The 20,783-nt window shown below is 55.1% G+C and overlaps 1 protein-coding gene across 1 annotated transcript in view; it reads right to left on the reverse strand.

Annotated features, from left to right (window-relative positions):
• The window catches only part of LOC142468757 (talin-1-like), a gene marked incomplete at both ends in the record, with an annotated part of 229,739 nt that overhangs the window by 29,928 nt on the left and 179,028 nt on the right, over positions 1 to 20,783 (reverse strand). Inside the window, one exon of the mRNA XM_075575267.1 lies at positions 13,591 to 13,774. Coding sequence (XP_075431382.1) covers positions 13,591 to 13,774 — 184 coding nt within the window. The remainder of the gene's footprint in view (positions 1 to 13,590; positions 13,775 to 20,783) is intronic.

The following is a 20,783-nucleotide window of genomic DNA, read 5'->3' on the forward strand; positions in this document are numbered from 1 at the left end:
CTTTTGCAAATTGCCAAATAAATAGCCAGTCCAATCCTTCTGTGAATGTGCAAAGTCTTTTCTGGTTCTCTGGGATTTGCTGGAATCCCCAGGGCTAACGAAATCCTGAAGCAGGGCAAGTTTCCTTGTTGCGATGTTTTTAACCCCTTGCGTTCTGGAATCGTAGCCGCTGTACTTAGGTCTTATCCGCTTGAAGAAATCAGGTAACAGCAACAGCAATAACACAGGAATCACAAAGGAATGAGGGGTACAGGCCTTTTTAAGGACAAGGGCCTGTGAAGGGATACATTAGCCTCATCCCATTGGCAAGGAATTATCTTCCTCCTATCAGAACCTGCCAGGTCACATGGGCCAGTCCTACAGCCAGCTCAGGTATCTCTGAGCATGCTCAGTAAGCAGCTTGGTAGCACTGCTAAGTAAAAAGGGCCCACTCATTTCTGGGGGACGCCATGTCTGGAGTTTGGGTCCCGAGGTGTGAAATATCCAGGAGGAGTAACAGGACCTGCTACTCATAAACATCCTGATTAAGTGACTCTTTACGAATCTGGGATCTATCATCCCAACAGGGGGCTCCTGTATGCATAACATTTGGTCCTTACTGCCTTACAAAGGCAGGCAGACAAAAAAATAGCATCCGGCCTGTACATTTTAAAACAGCAACAGAAAGGCACTTCACTGCAGGTAGAGATTAGCCTGCAAAATGGGGACAGCCATGCATATAGAATTAACCCCTTCATCCCCAACGCGAAATAGGGGTAACCAGCTGAGCCCACTGCCTTTATTAATGCGCTGATTACCCCCATTTTCGCTACATCAGGTTCTTCTGGTATGGGGTGTGTTCCCTGGGTCTCAGGTTCTTCTGGTATGGGGTGTGTTCCCTGGGTCTCAGGTCGCTCTGGTATGGGGTGCGTACCCTGGGTCTCAGGTCCCTCTCGTATGGGGTGTGTTCCCTGGGTCTCAGGTCCCTCTGGTATGGGGTGTGTTCCCTGGGTCTCAGGTCCCTCTGGTATGGGGTGCGTTCCCTGGGTCTCAGGTCCCTCTGGTATGGGGTGTGTTCCCTGGGTCTCAGGTCCCTCTGGTATGGGGTGCGTTCCCTGGGTCTCAGGTCCCTCTGGTATGGGGTGCGTTCCCTGGGTCTCAGGTCCCTCTGGTATGGGGTGCGTTCCCTGGGTCTCAGGTCCCTCTGGTATGGGGTGTGTTCTCTGAGTCTCAGGTCCCTCTGGTATGGGGTGCGTTCTCTGGGTCTCAGGTCCCTCTGGTATGGGGTGCGTTCCCTGGGTCTCAGGTCCCTATGGTATGGGCTGCGTTCCCTGGGTCTCAGGTCCCTATGGTATGGGCTGCGTTCCCTGGGTCTCAGGTCCCTCTGGTATGGGGTGCGTTCCCTGAGTCTCAGGTCCCTCTGGAATGGGGTGTGTTCCCTGAGTCTCAGGTACCTCTGGTATGGGGTGCGTTCCCTGAGTCTCAGGTCCCTCTGGTATGGGGTGTGTTCCCTGGGTCTCAGGTCCCTCTGGTATGGGTTGCGTTCCCTGGGTCTCAGGTCCCTCTGGTATGGGGTGTGTTCCTTAAGTCTCAGGTCCCTCTGGTATGGGGTGCGTTCCCTGGGTCTCAGGTCCCTCTGGTATGGGGTGTGTTCCCTGAGTCCCAGGTCCCTCTGGTATGGGGTGTGTTCCCTAGGTCTCAGGTCCCTCTGGTATGGGGTGTGTTCCCTGGGTCTCAGGTCCCTCTGGTATGGGGTGTGTTCCCTGAGTCTAAGGTCCCTCTGGTATGGGGTGCGTTCCCTGGGTCTCAGGTCCCTCTGGTATGGGGTGTGTTCCTTGAGTCTCAGGTCCCTCTGGTATGGGGTGCGTTCCCTGGGTCTCAGGTCCCTCTGGTATGGGGTGTGTTCCCTGTGTCTCAGGTCCCTCTGGAATGGGGTGCGTTCCCTGGGTCTCAGGTCCCTCTGGTATGGGGTGTGTTCCCTGGGTCTCAGGTCCCTCTGGTATGGGGTGTGTTCCCTGGGTCTCAGGTCCCTCTGGTATGGGGTGCGTTCCCTGGGTCTCAGGTCCCTCTGGTATGGGGTGTGTTCCCTGAGTCTCAGGTCCCTCTGGTATGGGGTGCGTTCTCTGGGTCTCAGGTCCCTCTGGTATGGGGTGCGTTCCCTGGGTCTCAGGTCCCTATGGTATGGGCTGCTTTCCCTGGGTCTCAGGTCCCTCTGGTATGGGGTGCGTTCCCTGGGTCTCAGGTCCCTCTGGTATGGGGTGTGTTCCCTGAGTCTCAGGTCCCTCTGGTATGGGGTGTGTTCCCTGAGTCTCAGGTCCCTCTGGTATGGGGTGCGTTCCCTTGGCTCAGGTCCCTCTGGTATGGGGTGTGTTCCCTGGGTCTCAGGTCCCTCTGGTATGGGGTGTGTTCCCTGAGTCTCAGGTCCCTCTGGTATGGGGTGCGTTCCCTGGGTCTCAGGTCCCTCTGGTATGGGGTGTGTTCCATGGGTCTCAGGTCCCTCTGGTATGGGGTGTGTTCCCTGGGTCTCAGGTCCCTCTGGTATGGGGTGTGTTCCCTGAGTCTCAGGTCCCTCTGGTATGGGGTGCGTTCCCTGGGTCTCAGGTCCCTCTGGTATGGGGTGTGTTCCCTGGGTCTCAGGTCCCTCTGGTATGGGGTGTGTTCCCTGGGTCTCAGGTCCCTCTGGTATGGGGTGTGTTCCCTGGGTCTCAGGTCCCTCTGGTATGGGGTGCGTTCCCTGAGTCTAAGGTCCCTCTGGTATGGGGTGCGTTCCCTGAGTCTCAGGTCCCTCTGGTATGGGGTGTGTTCCCTGGGTCTCAGGTCCCTCTGGTATGGGGTGTGTTCCCTGGGTCTCAGGTCCCTCTGGTATGGGGTGTGTTCCCTGAGTCTAAGGTCCCTCTGGTATGGGGTGCGTTCCCTCGGTCTCAGGTCCCTCTGGTATGGGGTGTGTTCCCTGGGTCTCAGGTCCCTCTGGTATGGGGTGCGTTCCCTGGGTCTCAGGTCCCTCTGGTATGGGGTGTGTTCCCTGGGTCTCAGGTCCCTCTGGTATGGGGTGTGTTCCCTGGGTCTCAGGTCCCTCTGGTATGGGGTGCGTTCCCTGGGTCTCAGGTCCCTCTGGTATGGGGTGCGTTCCCTGGGTCTCAGGTCCCTCTGGTATGGGGTGCGTTCCCTGAGTCTCAGGTCCCTCTGGTATGGGGTGCGTTCCCTGAGTCTCAGGTCCCTCTGGTATGGGGTGCGTTCCCTGGGTCTCAGGTCCCTCTGGTATGGGGTGTGTTCCCTGGGTCTCAGGTCCCTCTGGTATGGGGTGCGTTCCCTGAGTCTCAGGTCCCTCTGGTATGGGGTTGCGTTCCCTGGGTCTCAGGTCCCTCTGGTATGGGGTGTGTTCCCTGGGTCTCAGGTCCCTCTGGTATGGGGTGCGTTCCCTGGGTCTCAGGTTCCTCTGGTATGGGGTGCGTTCCCTGGGTCTCAGGTTCCTCTGGTATGGGGTGCGTTCCCTGGGTCTCAGGTCCCTCTGGTATGGGGTGTGTTCCCTGGGTCTCAGGTCCCTCTGGTATGGGGTGCGTTCCCTGAGTCTCAGGTCCCTCTGGTATGGGGTTGCGTTCCCTGGGTCTCAGGTCCCTCTGGTATGGGGTGCGTTCCCTGGGTCTCAGGTCCCTCTGGTATGGGGTGCGTTCCCTGGGTCTCAGGTTCCTCTGGTATGGGGTGCGTTCCCTGGGTCTCAGGTCCCTCTGGTATGGGGTGTGTTCCCTGGGTCTCAGGTCCCTCTGGTATGGGGTTGCGTTCCTTGGGTCTCAGGTCCCTCTGGTATGGGGTGTGTTCCCTGAGTCTCAGGTCCCTCTGGTATGGGGTGCGTTCCCTGAGTCTCAGGTCCCTCTGGTATGGGGTGTGTTCCCTGGGTCTCAGGTCCCTCTGGTATGGGGTGTGTTCCCTGGGTCTCAGGTCCCTCTGGTATGGGGTGTGTTCCTTGGGTCTCAGGTCCCTCTGGTATGGGGTGTGTTCCCTGTGTCTCAGGTCCCTCTGGTATGGGGTGTGTTCCTTGGGTCTCAGGTCCCTCTGGTATGGGGTGCGTTCCCTGGGTCTCAGGTCCCTCTGGTATGGGGTGTGTTCCCTGGGTCTCAGGTCCCTCTGGTATGGGGTGTGTTCCCTGGGTCTCAGGTCCCTCTGGTATGGGGTGTGTTCCCTGGGTCTCAGGTCCCTCTGGTATGGAGTGTGTTCCCTGGGTCTCAGGTCCCTCTGGTATGGGGTGCGTTCCCTGGGTCTCAGGTCCCTCTGGTATGGGGTGTGTTCCCTGGGTCTCAGGTCCCTCTGGTATGGGGTGTGTTCCCTGGGTCTCAGGTCCCTCTGGTATGGGGTGTGTTCCCTGGGCCTCAGGTCCCTCTGGTATGGGGTGTGTTCCCTGAGTCCCAGGTCCCTCTGGTATGGGGTGTGTTCCCTGAGTCCCAGGTCCCTCTGGTATGGGGTGTGTTCCCTAGGTCTCAGGTCCCTCTGGTATGGGGTGCGTTCCCTGGGCCTCAGGTCCCTCTGGTATAGGGTGTGTTCCCTGGGTCTCAGGTCCCTCTTGTATGGGGTGTGTTCCCTGTGTCTCAGGTCCCTCTGGTATGGGGTGTGTTCCCTGGGTCTCAGGTCCCTCTGGTATGGGGTGTGTTCCCTGGGTCTCAGGTCCCTCTGGTATGGGGTGCGTTCCCTGGGTCTCAGGTCCCTCTGGTATGGGGTGTGTTCCCTGAGTCTCAGGTCCCTCTGGTATGGGGTGCGTTCTCTGGGTCTCAGGTCCCTCTGGTATGGGGTGCGTTCCCTGGGTCTCAGGTCCCTATGGTATGGGCTGCGTTCCCTGGGTCTCAGGTCCCTCTGGTATGGGGTGCGTTCCCTGGGTCTCAGGTCCCTCTGGTATGGGGTGTGTTCCCTGAGTCTCAGGTCCCTCTGGTATGGGGTGTGTTCCCTGAGTCTCAGGTCCCTCTGGTATGGGGTGCATTCCCTGAGTCTCAGGTCCCTCTGGTATGGGGTGTGTTCCCTGGGTCTCAGGTCCCTCTGGTATGGGTTGCGTTCCCTGGGTCTCAGGTCCCTCTGGTATGGGGTGTGTTCCCTTAGTCTCAGGTCCCTCTGGTATGGGGTGCGTTCCCTGGGTCTCAGGTCCCTCTGGTATGGGGTGTGTTCCCTGGGTCTCAGGTCCCTCTGGTATGGGGTGTGTTCCCTGGGTCTCAGGTCCCTCTGGTATGGGGTGTGTTCCCTGGGTCTCAGGTCCCTCTGGTATGGGGTGTGTTCCCTGGGTCTCAGGTCCCTCTGGTATGGGGTGTGTTCCCTGAGTCTAAGGTCCCTCTGGTATGGGGTGCGTTCCCTGGGTCTCAGGTCCCTCTGGTATGGGGTGTGTTCCCTGGGTCTCAGGTCCCTCTGGTATGGGGTGTGTTCCCTGGGTCTCAGGTCCCTCTGGTATGGGGTGTGTTCCCTGAGTCTAAGGTCCCTCTGGTATGGGGTGCGTTCCCTGGGTCTCAGGTCCCTCTGGTATGGGGTGTGTTCCCTGGGTCTCAGGTCCCTCTGGTATGGGGTGCGTTCCCTGGGTCTCAGGTCCCTCTGGTATGGGGTGTGTTCCCATGGTCTCAGGTCCCTCTGGTATGGGGTGCGTTCCCTGGGTCTCAGGTCCCTCTGGTATGGGGTGCGTTCCCTGGGTCTCAGGTCCCTCTGGTATGGGGTGCGTTCCCTGGGTCTCAGGTCCCTCTGGTATGGGGTGCGTTCCCTGAGTCTCAGGTTCCTCTGGTATGGGGTGCGTTCCCTAGGTCTCAGGTCCCTCTGGAATGGGGTGTGTTCCCTGGGTCTCAGGTCCCTCTGGTATGGGGTGCGTTCCCTGAGTCTCAGGTCCCTCTGGTATGGGGTGCGTTCTCTGGGTCTCAGGTCCCTCTGGTATGGGGTGCGTTCCCTGGGTCTCAGGTCCCTATGGTATGGGCTGCGTTCCCTGGGTCTCAGGTCCCTCTGGTATGGGGTGCGTTCCCTGGGTCTCAGGTCCCTATGGTATGGGCTGCGTTCTCTGGGTCTCAGGTCCCTCTGGTATGGGGTGCGTTCCCTGGGTCTCAGGTCCCTCTGGTATGGGGTGTGTTCCCTGAGTCTCAGGTCCCTCTGGTATGGGGTGTGTTCCCTGAGTCTCAGGTCCCTCTGGTATGGGGTGCGTTCCCTGAGTCTCAGGTCCCTCTGGTATGGGGTGTGTTCCCTGGGTCTCAGGTCCCTCTGGTATGGGTTGCGTTCCCTGGGTCTCAGGTCCCTCTGGTATGGGGTGTGTTCCCTGAGTCTCAGGTCCCTCTGGTATGGGGTGCGTTCCCTGGGTCTCAGGTCCCTCTGGTATGGGGTGTGTTCCCTGGGTCTCAGGTCCCTCTGGTATGGGGTGTGTTCCCTAGGTCTCAGGTCCCTCTGGTATGGGGTGTGTTCCCTGGGTCTCAGGTCCCTCTGGTATGGGGTGTGTTCCCTGGGTCTCAGGTCCCTCTGGTATGGGGTGTGTTCCCTGAGTCTAAGGTCCCTCTGGTATGGGGTGCGTTCCCTGGGTCTCAGGTCCCTCTGGTATGGGGTGTGTTCCCTGGGTCTCAGGTCCCTCTGGTATGGGGTGTGTTCCCTGGGTCTCAGGTCCCTCTGGTATGGGGTGTGTTCCCTGAGTCTAAGGTCCCTCTGGTATGGGGTGCGTTCCCTGGGTCTCAGGTCCCTCTGGTATGGGGTGTGTTCCCTGGGTCTCAGGTCCCTCTGGTATGGGGTGCGTTCCCTGGGTCTCAGGTCCCTCTGGTATGGGGTGCGTTCCCATGGTCTCAGGTCCCTCTGGTATGGGGTGCGTTCCCTGGGTCTCAGGTCCCTCTGGTATGGGGTGTGTTCCCTGAGTCTCAGGTCCCTCTGGTATGGGGTGCGTTCCCTGGGTCTCAGGTCCCTCTGGTATGGGGTGTGTTCCCTGGGTCTCAGGTCCCTCTGGTATGGGGTGTGTTCCCTAGGTCTCAGGTCCCTCTGGTATGGGGTGTGTTCCCTGGGTCTCAGGTCCCTCTGGTATGGGGTGTGTTCCCTGGGTCTCAGGTACCTCTGGTATGGGGTGTGTTCCCTGAGTCTAAGGTCCCTCTGGTATGGGGTGCGTTCCCTGGGTCTCAGGTCCCTCTGGTATGGGGTGTGTTCCCTGGGTCTCAGGTCCCTCTGGTATGGGGTGTGTTCCCTGGGTCTCAGGTCCCTCTGGTATGGGGTGTGTTCCCTGAGTCTAAGGTCCCTCTGGTATGGGGTGCGTTCCCTGGGTCTCAGGTCCCTCTGGTATGGGGTGTGTTCCCTGGGTCTCAGGTCCCTCTGGTATGGGGTGCGTTCCCTGGGTCTCAGGTCCCTCTGGTATGGGGTGCGTTCCCATGGTCTCAGGTCCCTCTGGTATGGGGTGCGTTCCCTGGGTCTCAGGTCCCTCTGGTATGGGGTGCGTTCCCTGGGTCTCAGGTCCCTCTGGTATGGGGTGCGTTCCCTGGGTCTCAGGTCCCTCTGGTATGGGGTGTGTTCCCTGAGTCTCAGGTTCCTCTGGTATGGGGTGCGTTCCCTAGGTCTCAGGTCCCTCTGGAATGGGGTGTGTTCCCTGGGTCTCAGGTCCCTCTGGTATGGGGTGCGTTCCCTGAGTCTCAGGTCCCTCTGGTATGGGGTTGCGTTCCCTGGGTCTCAGGTCCCTCTGGTATGGGGTGCGTTCCCTGGGTCTCAGGTTCCTCTGGTATGGGGTGCGTTCCCTGGGTCTCAGGTCCCTCTGGTATGGGGTGTGTTCCCTGGGTCTCAGGTCCCTCTGGTATGGGGTTGCGTTCCTTGGGTCTCAGGTCCCTCTGGTATGGGGTGTGTTCCCTGAGTCTCAGGTCCCTCTGGTATGGGGTGCGTTCCCTGAGTCTCAGGTCCCTCTGGTATGGGGTGTGTTCCTTGGGTCTCAGGTCCCTCTGGTATGGGGTGTGTTCCCTGAGTCTAAGGTCCCTCTGGTATGGGGTGCGTTCCCTGGGTCTCAGGTCCCTCTGGTATGGGGTGTGTTCCCTGGGTCTCAGGTCCCTCTGGTATGGGGTGCGTTCCCTGGGTCTCAGGTCCCTCTGGTATGGGGTGTGTTCCCATGGTCTCAGGTCCCTCTGGTATGGGGTGCGTTCCCTGGGTCTCAGGTCCCTCTGGTATGGGGTGCGTTCCCTGGGTCTCAGGTCCCTCTGGTATGGGGTGCGTTCCCTGGGTCTCAGGTCCCTCTGGTATGGGGTGCGTTCCCTGAGTCTCAGGTTCCTCTGGTATGGGGTGCGTTCCCTAGGTCTCAGGTCCCTCTGGAATGGGGTGTGTTCCCTGGGTCTCAGGTCCCTCTGGTATGGGGTGCGTTCCCTGAGTCTCAGGTCCCTCTGGTATGGGGTGCGTTCTCTGGGTCTCAGGTCCCTCTGGTATGGGGTGCGTTCCCTGGGTCTCAGGTCCCTATGGTATGGGCTGCGTTCCCTGGGTCTCAGGTCCCTCTGGTATGGGGTGCGTTCCCTGGGTCTCAGGTCCCTATGGTATGGGCTGCGTTCTCTGGGTCTCAGGTCCCTCTGGTATGGGGTGCGTTCCCTGGGTCTCAGGTCCCTCTGGTATGGGGTGTGTTCCCTGAGTCTCAGGTCCCTCTGGTATGGGGTGTGTTCCCTGAGTCTCAGGTCCCTCTGGTATGGGGTGCGTTCCCTGAGTCTCAGGTCCCTCTGGTATGGGGTGTGTTCCCTGGGTCTCAGGTCCCTCTGGTATGGGTTGCGTTCCCTGGGTCTCAGGTCCCTCTGGTATGGGGTGTGTTCCCTGAGTCTCAGGTCCCTCTGGTATGGGGTGCGTTCCCTGGGTCTCAGGTCCCTCTGGTATGGGGTGTGTTCCCTGGGTCTCAGGTCCCTCTGGTATGGGGTGTGTTCCCTAGGTCTCAGGTCCCTCTGGTATGGGGTGTGTTCCCTGGGTCTCAGGTCCCTCTGGTATGGGGTGTGTTCCCTGGGTCTCAGGTCCCTCTGGTATGGGGTGTGTTCCCTGAGTCTAAGGTCCCTCTGGTATGGGGTGCGTTCCCTGGGTCTCAGGTCCCTCTGGTATGGGGTGTGTTCCCTGGGTCTCAGGTCCCTCTGGTATGGGGTGTGTTCCCTGGGTCTCAGGTCCCTCTGGTATGGGGTGTGTTCCCTGAGTCTAAGGTCCCTCTGGTATGGGGTGCGTTCCCTGGGTCTCAGGTCCCTCTGGTATGGGGTGTGTTCCCTGGGTCTCAGGTCCCTCTGGTATGGGGTGCGTTCCCTGGGTCTCAGGTCCCTCTGGTATGGGGTGCGTTCCCATGGTCTCAGGTCCCTCTGGTATGGGGTGCGTTCCCTGGGTCTCAGGTCCCTCTGGTATGGGGTGTGTTCCCTGAGTCTCAGGTCCCTCTGGTATGGGGTGCGTTCCCTGGGTCTCAGGTCCCTCTGGTATGGGGTGTGTTCCCTGGGTCTCAGGTCCCTCTGGTATGGGGTGTGTTCCCTAGGTCTCAGGTCCCTCTGGTATGGGGTGTGTTCCCTGGGTCTCAGGTCCCTCTGGTATGGGGTGTGTTCCCTGGGTCTCAGGTACCTCTGGTATGGGGTGTGTTCCCTGAGTCTAAGGTCCCTCTGGTATGGGGTGCGTTCCCTGGGTCTCAGGTCCCTCTGGTATGGGGTGTGTTCCCTGGGTCTCAGGTCCCTCTGGTATGGGGTGTGTTCCCTGGGTCTCAGGTCCCTCTGGTATGGGGTGTGTTCCCTGAGTCTAAGGTCCCTCTGGTATGGGGTGCGTTCCCTGGGTCTCAGGTCCCTCTGGTATGGGGTGTGTTCCCTGGGTCTCAGGTCCCTCTGGTATGGGGTGCGTTCCCTGGGTCTCAGGTCCCTCTGGTATGGGGTGCGTTCCCATGGTCTCAGGTCCCTCTGGTATGGGGTGCGTTCCCTGGGTCTCAGGTCCCTCTGGTATGGGGTGCGTTCCCTGGGTCTCAGGTCCCTCTGGTATGGGGTGCGTTCCCTGGGTCTCAGGTCCCTCTGGTATGGGGTGTGTTCCCTGAGTCTCAGGTTCCTCTGGTATGGGGTGCGTTCCCTAGGTCTCAGGTCCCTCTGGAATGGGGTGTGTTCCCTGGGTCTCAGGTCCCTCTGGTATGGGGTGCGTTCCCTGAGTCTCAGGTCCCTCTGGTATGGGGTTGCGTTCCCTGGGTCTCAGGTCCCTCTGGTATGGGGTGCGTTCCCTGGGTCTCAGGTTCCTCTGGTATGGGGTGCGTTCCCTGGGTCTCAGGTCCCTCTGGTATGGGGTGTGTTCCCTGGGTCTCAGGTCCCTCTGGTATGGGGTTGCGTTCCTTGGGTCTCAGGTCCCTCTGGTATGGGGTGTGTTCCCTGAGTCTCAGGTCCCTCTGGTATGGGGTGCGTTCCCTGAGTCTCAGGTCCCTCTGGTATGGGGTGTGTTCCTTGGGTCTCAGGTCCCTCTGGTATGGGGTGTGTTCCTTGGGTCTCAGGTCCCTCTGGTATGGGGTGCGTTCCCTGGGTCTCAGGTCCCTCTGGTATGGGGTGTGTTCCCTGGGTCTCAGGTCCCTCTGGTATGGTGTGTGTTCCCTGGGTCTCAGGTCCCTCTGGTATGGGGTGTGTTCCCTGAGTCTCAGGTCCCTCTGGTATGGGGTGCGTTCCCTGGGTCTCAGGTCCCTCTGGTATGGGGTGCGTTCCTTGGGTCTCAGGTCCATCTGGTATGGGGTGCGTTCCCTGGGTCTCAGGTCCCTCTGGTACGGGGTGTGTTCCCTGGGTTTCAGGTCCCTCTGGTATGGGGTGCGTTCCCTGGGTCTCAGGTCCCTCTGGTATGGGGTGTGTTCCCTGGGTCTCAGGTCCCTCTGGTATGGGGTGTGTTCCCTGGGTCTCAGGTCCCTATGGTATGGGGTGCGTTCCCTGAGTCTCAGGTCCCTCTGGTACGGGGTGCGTTCCCTGGGTCTCAGGTCCCTAGGGTATGGGGTGTGTTCCTTGGGTCTCAGGTCCCTCTGGTATGGGGTGTGTTCCCTGGGTCTCAGGTCCCTCTGGTATGGGGTATTCCCTGGGTCTCAGGTCCCTCTGGTATGGGGTGTGTTCCCTGGGTCTCAGGTCCCTCTGGTATGGGGTGTGTTCCCTGGGTCTCAGGTCCCTCTGGTATGGGGTGTGTTCCCTGGGTCTCAGGTCCCTCTGGTATGGGGTGTGTTCCCTGGGTCTCAGGTCCCTCTGGTATGGGGTGTGTTCCCTGGGTCTCAGGTCCCTCTGGTATGGGGTGTGTTCCTTGGGTCTCAGGTCCCTCTGGTATGGGGTGTGTTCCCTGGGTCTCAGGTCCCTCTGGTATGGGGTGTGTTCCCTGAGTCTAAGGTCCCTCTGGTATGGGGTGCGTTCCCTGGGTCTCAGGTCCCTCTGGTATGGGGTGTGTTCCCTGGGTCTCAGGTCCCTCTGGTATGGGGTGTGTTCCCTGGGTCTCAGGTCCCTCTGGTATGGGGTGTGTTCCCTGGGTCTCAGGTCCCTCTGGTATGGGGTGTGTTCCCTGAGTCTAAGGTCCCTCTGGTATGGGGTGCGTTCCCTGGGCCTCAGGTCCCTCTGGTATGGGGTGTGTTCCCTGGGTCTCAGGTCCCTCTGGTATGGGGTGCGTTCCCTGGGTCTCAGGTCCCTCTGGTATGGGGTGTGTTCCCTGGGTCTCAGGTCCCTCTAGTATGGGGTGTGTTCCCTGGGTCTCAGGTCCCTCTGGTATGGGGTGCGTTCCCTGGGTCTCAGGTCCCTCTGGTATGGGGTGCGTTCCCTGGGTCTCAGGTCCCTCTGGTATGGGGTGCGTTCCCTGAGTCTCAGGTTCCTCTGGTATGGGGTGCGTTCCCTGAGTCTCAGGTCCCTCTGGTATGGGGTGTGTTCCCTGGGTCTCAGGTCCCTCTGGTATGGGGTGCGTTCCCTGGGTCTCAGGTCCCTCTGGTATGGGGTGTGTTCCCTGGGTCTCAGGTCCCTCTGGTATGGTGTGTGTTCCCTGGGTCTCAGGTCCCTCTGGTATGGGGTGTGTTCCCTGAGTCTCAGGTCCCTCTGGTATGGGGTGCGTTCCCTGGGTCTCAGGTCCCTCTGGTATGGGGTGCGTTCCTTGGGTCTCAGGTCCATCTGGTACGGGGTGCGTTCCCTGGGTCTCAGGTCCCTCTGGTACGGGGTGTGTTCCCTGGGTTTCAGGTCCCTCTGGTATGGGGTGCGTTCCCTGGGTCTCAGGTCCCTCTGGTATGGGGTGTGTTCCCTGGGTCTCAGGTCCCTCTGGTATGGGGTGTGTTCCCTGGGTCTCAGGTCCCTCTGGTATAGGGTGCGTTCCCTTGGTCTCAGGTCCCTCTGGTACGGGGTGTGTTCCCTGATGCTCAGGTCCCTCTGGTATGGGGTGCGTTCCCTGAGTCTCAGGTCCCTCTGGTATGGGGTGTGTTTCCTGGGTCTCAGGTCCCGCTGGTATGGGGTGCGTTCCCTGGGTCTCAGGTCCCTCTGGTATGGGGTGCGTTCCTTGGGTCTCAGGTCCCTCTGGTATGGGGTGTGTTCCCTGGGTCTCAGGTCCCTCTGGTATGGGGTGTGTTACCTGGGTCTCAGGTCCCTCTGGTATGGGGTGTGTTCCCTGGGTCTCAGGTCCCTCTGGTATGGGGTGTGTTCCCTGGGTCTCAGGTCCCTCTGGTATGGGGTGCGTTCCCTGAGTCTCAGGTCCCTCTAGTACGGGGTGCGTTCCCTGGGTATCAGGTCCCTAGGGTATGGGGTGTGTTCCTTGGGTCTCAGGTCCCTCTGGTATGGGGTGTGTTCCCTGGGTCTCAGGTCCCTCTGGTATGGGGTATTCCCTGGGTCTCAGGTCCCTCTGGTATGGGGTGTGTTCCCTGGGTCTCAGGTCCCTCTGGTATGGGGTGTGTTCCCTGGGTCTCAGGTCCCTCTGGTATGGGGTGTGTTCCCTGGGTCTCAGGTCCCTCTGGTATGGGGTGTGTTCCCTGGGACTCAGGTCCCTCTGGTATGGGGTGTGTTCCCTGGGTCTCAGGTCCCTCTGGTATGGGGTGTGTTCCCTGGGTCTCAGGTCCCTCTGGTATGGGGTGCGTTCCCTGGGTCTCAGGTCCCTCTGGTATGGGGTGCGTTCCCTGGGTCTCAGGTCCCTCTGGTATGGGGTGCGTTCCCTGGGTCTCAGGTCCCTCTGGTATGGGGTGTGTTCCCTGGGACTCAGGTCCCTCTGGTATGGGGTGTGTTCCCTGGGTCTCAGGTCCCTCTGGTATGGGGTGTGTTCCCTGGGTCTCAGGTCCCTCTGGTATGGGGTGCGTTCCCTGGGTCTCAGGTCCCTCTGGTATGGGGTGCGTTCCCTGGGTCTCATGTCCCTCTGGTATGGGGTGCGTTCCCTGGGTCTCAGGTCCCTCTGGTATGGGGTGTGTTCCCTGGGTCTCAGGTCCCTCTGGTATGGGGTGCGTTCCCTGGGTCTCAGGTCCCTCTGGTATGGGGTGTGTTCCCTGGGTCTCAGGTCCCTCTGGTATGGGGTGCGTTCCCAGGGTCTCTGTTATACTGTATGGTTTGATCTTAGCGTGAAACGCGTTGAGGGGGAGATTGTGGTGTAGCCCTGTGTGCGTGAGGTCCCAATAAAGTTTTTTCTACAACCCGGAAGTGCCCTGAAGTTTGTGACAGGCTGTGACGCCGGATCCTTTCCATACTCTGTTATATGGTTTGTTACCTGGGTTTCAGGGTCCTCGGATCCTAGACTGGCTGCACCCAGTTTGATGGTCTCTGCGAGACGAGTGATGGTCATCACGGAGGACTGTGCCGCCTGAGCCAGCTTCTCCTGACTAGATGTCGCGTTCTGAACCAAGACCTTTGTGTCCTCAACAAGAGCCTTCGCTGTCTTCAGGATGCCCTCACTGTGAGATAATGTGACACCTCGTTGTGAGATAACATGTATATACTACCCAAAACACATGTTACTGTGAGATAACGTGTCTATTATACCCGACCCACACCTCACTGTGAGATAACGTGTCTATTATACCCGACCCACACCTCACTGTGAGATAACGTGTCTATTATACCCGACCCACACCTCACTGTGAGATAACGTGTCTATTATACCCAACACACATGTTACTGTGAGATAACGTGTCTATTATACCCGACCCACACCTCACAGTGAGATAACGTGTCTATTATACCCGACCCATACCTCACTGTGAGATAACGTGTCTATTATACCCGACCCATACCTCACTGTAAGATAACGTGTCTATTATACCCGACCCATACCGTACTGTGAGATAACGTGTCTATTATACCCGACCCACACCTCACTGTGAGATAACGTGTCTATTATACCCGACCCACACCTTACTGTGAGATAACGTGTCTATTATACCCGACCCACACCTTACTGTGAGATAACGTGTCTATTATACCCGACCCACACCTTACTGTGACATAACGTGTCTATTATACCCGACCCACAACTTACTGTGAGATAACGTGCCTATTATACCCGACCCACATCTTACTGTGAGATAACGTGTCTATTATACCCGACCCATACCTTACTGTGACATAACGTGTCTATTATACCCGACCCATACCTCACTGTGAGATAACGTGTCTATTATACCCGACCCATACCTCACTGTGAGATAACGTGTCTATTATACCCGACCCACACCTCACTGTGAGATAACGTGTCTATTAAACCCGACCCATACCTTACTGTGAGATAACGTGTCTATTATACCCGATCCATACCTAAATGTGAGATAACGTGTCTATTATACCCGACCCATACCTTACTGTGAGATAAAGTGTCTATTATACCCGACCCACACCTTACTGTGAGATAACGTGTCTATTATACCCGACCCACACCTTACTGTGAGATAACGTGTCTATTATACCCGACCCACACCTCACTGTGAGATAACGTGCCTATTATACCCGACCCACACCTTACTGTGAGATAACGTGTCTATTATACCCGACCCATACCTCACTGTGAGATAACGTGTCTATTATACCCGACCCACACCTTACTGTGAGATAACGTGCCTATTATACCCGACCCACACCTTACTGTGAGATAACGAGCCTATTATACCCGACCCACACCTTACTGTGAGATAACGTGTCTATTATACCCGACCCACACCTCACTGTGAGATAACGTGCCTATTATACCCGACCCACACCTCACTGTGAGATAACGTGTCTATTATACCCGACCCACACCTCACTGTGAGATAACGTGCCTATTATACCCGACCCATACCTCACTGTGAGATAACGTGTCTATTATACCCGGCCCACACCTTACTGTGAGATAACGTGCCTATTATACCCGACCCACACCTTACTGTGAGATAACGTGCCTATTATACCCGACCCACACCTCACTGTGAGATAACGTGTCTATTATACCCGGCCCACACCTTACTGTGAGATAACGTGCCTATTATACCCGACCCACACCTTACTGTGAGATAACGTGTCTATTATACCCGACCCACACCTCACTGTGAGATAACGTGTCTATTATACCCGACCCACACCTTACTGTGAGATAACGTGTCTATTATACCTGACCCACACCTCACTGTGAGATAACGTGTCTATTATACCCGACCCATACCTTACTGTGAGATAACGTGTCTATTATACCCAACCCACACCTTACTGTGAGATAACGTGTCTATTATACCCGACCCACACCTTACTGTGAGATAACGTGTCTATTATACCCGACCCACACCTTACTGTGAGATAACGTGTCTATTATACCCGACCCACACCTCACTGTGAGATAACGTGTCTATTATACCCGACCCACACCTCACTGTGAGATAACGTGTCTATTATACCCGACCCACACCTTACTGTGAGATAACGTGTCTATTATACCCGACCCACACCTCACTGTGAGATAACGTGTCTATTATACCCGACCCACACCTTACTGTGAGATAACGTGTCTATTATACCCGACCCATACCTCACTGTGAGATAACGTGCCTATTATACCCGACCCACACCTCACTGTGAGATAACGTGTCTATTATACCCGACCCATACCTTACTGTGAGATAACGTGTCTATTATACCCGACCCACACCTCACTGTGAGATAACGTGCCTATTATACCCGGCCCACACCTTACTGTGAGATAACGTGTCTATTATACCCGACCCATACCTCACTGTGAGATAACGTGTCTATTATACCCGACCCATACCTCACTGTGAGATAACGTGTCAATTATACCCGACCCATACCTTACTGTGAGATAACGTGTCTATTATACCCGACCCACACCTCACTGTGAGATAACGTGCCTATTATACCCGACCCATACCTCACTGTGAGATAACGTGCCTATTATACCCGACCCACACCTCACTGTGAGATAACGTGTCTATTATACCCGACCCACACCTCACTGTGAGATAACGTGTCTATTATACCCGACCCACACCTTACTGTGAGATAACGTGTCTATTATACCCGACCCACACCTCACTGTGAGATAACGTGTCTATTATACCCGACCCACACCTCACTGTGAGATAACGTGTCTATTATACCCGGCCCACACCTTACTGTGAGATAACGTGTCTATTATACCCGACCCACACCTCACTGTGAGATAACGTGTCTATTATACCCGACCCACACCTCACTGTGAGATAACGTGTCTATTATACCCGACCCACACCTTACTGTGAGATAACGTGTCTATTATACCCGACCCATACCTCACTGTGAGATAACGTGTCTATTATACCCGACCCACACCTCACTGTGAGATAACGTGTCTATTATACCCGACCCATACCTTACTGTGAGATAACGTGTCTATTATACCCGACCCACACCTCACTGTGAGATAACGTGCCTATTATACCCGACCCATACCTCACTGTGAGATAACGTGCCTATTATACCCGACCCACACCTTACTGTGAGATAACGTGTCTATTATACCCGACCCACACCTCACTGTGAGATAACGTGTCTATTATACCCGACCCATACCTTACTGTGAGATAACGTGTCTATTATACCCGACCCACACCTTACTGTGAGATAACGTGTCTATTATACCCGACCCACACCTTACTGTGAGATAACGTGCCTATTATACCCGACCCACACCTTACTGTGAGATAACGTGCCTATTATACCCGACCCACACCTTACTGTGAGATAACGTGTCTATTATACCCGACCCACACCTTACAGTGAGATAACGTGTCTATTATACCCGACCCACACCTCACTGTGAGATAACGTGTCTATTATACCCGACCCACACCTTACTGTGAGATAACGTGTCTATTATACCCGACCCATACCTTACTGTGAGATAACGTGCCTATCATACCCGACCCACACCTTACTGTGAGATAACGTGTCTATTATACCCCACCCACACCGTACTGTGAGATAACGTGCCTATTATACCCGACCCACACCTTACTGTGAGATAACGTGTCTATTATACCCGACCCACACCTTACTGTGAGATAACGTGTCTATTATACCCGACCCACACCTCACTGTGAGATAACGTGTCTATTATACCCGACCCACACCTTACTGTGAGATAACGTGTCTATTATACCCGACCCACACCTCACTGTGAGATAACGTGTCTATTATACCCGACCCACACCTCACTGTGAGATAACGTGTCTATTATACCCGACCCATACCTCACTGTGAGATAACGTGTCTATTATACCCGACCCACACCTTACTGTGAGATAACGTGTCTATTATACCCGACCCACACCTCACTGTGAGATAACGTGTCTATTATACCCGACCCACACCTTACTGTGAGATAATGTGTCTATTATACCCGACTCACACCTCACTGTGAGATAACGTGTCTATTATACCCGACCCATACCTTACTGTGAGATAACGTGCCTATTATACCCGACCCACACCTTACTGTGAGATAACGTGTCTATTATACCCGACCCATACCTCACTGTGAGATAACGTGCCTATTATACCCGACCCACACCTTACTGTGAGATAACGTGTCTATTATACCCGACCCACACCTTACTGTGAGATAACGTGTCTATTATACCCGACCCACACCTCACTGTGAGATAACGTGTCTATTATACCCGACCCACACCTCACTGTGAGATAACGTGTCTATTATACCCGACCCACACCTTACTGTGAGATAACGTGCCTATTATACCCGACCCACACCTCACAGTGAGATAACGTGTCTATTATACCCGACCCATACCTCACTGTGAGATAACGTGTCTATTATACCCGACCCACACCTTACTGTGAGATAACGTGCCTATTATACCCGACCCACACCTCACTGTGAGATAACGTGCCTATTATACCCGACCCACACCTCACTGTGAGATAACGTGTCTATTATACCCGGCCCACACCTTACTGTGAGATAACGTGCCTATTATACCCGACCCACACCTCACTGTGAGATAACGTGCCTATTATACCCGACCCACACCTCACTGTGAGATAACGTGTCTATTATACCCGACCCATACCTCAATGTGAGATAACGTGTCTATTATACCCGACCCATACCTTACTGTGAGATAACGTGTCTATAATACCCGACCCATACCTTACTGTGAGATAACGTGTCTATTATACCCGACCCACACCTTACTGTGAGATAACGTGTCTATTATACCCGACCCATACCTTACTGTGAGATAACGTGTCAATTATACCCGACCCACACCTCACTGTGAGATAACGTGTCTATTATACCCGACCCATACCTCACTGTGAGATAACGTGCCTATTATACCCGACCCATACCTCACTGTGAGATAACGTGCCTATTATACCCGACCCACACCTCACTGTGAGATAACGTGTCTATTATACCCGACCCACACCTCACTGTGAGATAACGAGCCTATTATACCCGACCCACACCTTACTGTGAGATAACGTGTCTATTATACCAGACCCACACCTCACTGTGAGATAACGTGTCTATTATACCCGACCCATACCTCACTGTGAGATAACGTGCCTATTATACCCGACCCACACCTCACTGTGAGATAACGTGTCTATTATACCCGACCCACACCTTACTGTGAGATAACGTGTCTATTATACCCGACCGACACCTTACTGTGAGATAACGTGTCTATTATACCCGACCCACACCTTACTGTGAGATAACGTGTCTATTATACCCGACCCATACCTTACTGTGAGATAACGTGTCTATTATACCCGACCCACACCTTACTGTGAGATAACGTGTCTATTATACCCGACCCATAACTTACTGTGAGATAACGTGTCTATTATACCCGACCCACACCTCACTGTGAGATAACGTGTCTATTATACCCGACCCACACCTTACTGTGAGATAACGTGTCTATTATACCCGACCCATACCTTACTGTGAGATAACGTGTCTATTATACCCGACCCACACCTCACTGTGAGATAACGTGTCTATTATACCCGACCCACACCTTACTGTGAGATAACGTGTCTATTATACCCGACCCATACCTTACTGTGAGATAACGTGTCTATTATACCCGACCCACACCTTACTGTGAGATAACGTGTCTATTATACCCGACCCATAACTTACTGTGAGATAACGTGTCTATTATACCCGACCCACACCTCACTGTGAGATAACGTGTCTATTATACCCGACCCATACCTCACTGTGAGATAACGTGTCTATTATACCCGACCCACACCTTACTGTGAGATAACGTGCCTATTATACCCGACCCACACCTTACTGTGAGATAACGTGTCTATTATACCCGACCCACACCTCACTGTGAGATAACGTGCCTATTATACCCGACCCACACCTTACTGTGAGATAACGTGTCTATTATACCCGACCCATACCTTACTGTGAGATAACGTGTCTATTATACCCGACCCACACCTTACTGTGAGATAACGTGCCTATTATACCCGACCCACACCTTACTGTGAGATAACGTGTCTATTATACCCGACCCATACCTCACTGTGAGATAACGTGCCTATTATACCCGACCCACACCTTACTGTGAGATAACGTGTCTATTATACCCGACCCATACCTTACTGTGAGATAACGTGTCTATTATACCCGACCCATACCTTACTGTGAGATAACGTGTCTATTATACCCGACCCATACCTTACTGTGAGATAACGTGTCTATTATACCCGACCCATACCTTACTGTGAGATAACGTGTCTATTATACCCGACCCACACCTCACTGTGAGATAACGTGTCTATTATACCCGACCCATACCTTACTGTGAGATAACGTGTCTATTATACCCGACCCACACCTCACTGTGAGATAACGTGTCTATTATACCCGACCGACACCTTACTGTGAGATAACGTGTCTATTATACCCGACCCATACCTCACTGTGAGATAACGTGTCTATTATACCCGACCCACACCTTACTGTGAGATAACGTGTCTATTATACCCGACCCACACCTTACTGTGAGATAACGTGTCTATTATACCCGACCCACACCTCACTGTGAGATAACGTGTCTATTATACCCGACCCACACCTTACTGTGAGATAACGTGTCTATTATACCCGACCCATACCTCACTGTGAGATAACGTGCCTATTATACCCGACCCATACCTCACTGTGAGATAACGTGTCTATTATACCCGACCCATACCTCACTGTGAGATAACGTGCCTATTATACCCGACCCACACCTTACTGTGAGATAACGTGCCTATTATACCCGACCCACACCTTACTGTGAGATAACGTATCTATTATACCCAACCCACACCTTACTGTGAGATAACGTGTCTATTATACCCGACCCACACCTCACTGTGAGATAACGTGTCTATTATACC

The sequence above is a fragment of the Ascaphus truei genome, chromosome 1 (assembly GCF_040206685.1).
Source record: "Ascaphus truei isolate aAscTru1 chromosome 1, aAscTru1.hap1, whole genome shotgun sequence".
Classification (NCBI taxonomy): domain Eukaryota; kingdom Metazoa; phylum Chordata; class Amphibia; order Anura; family Ascaphidae; genus Ascaphus; species Ascaphus truei.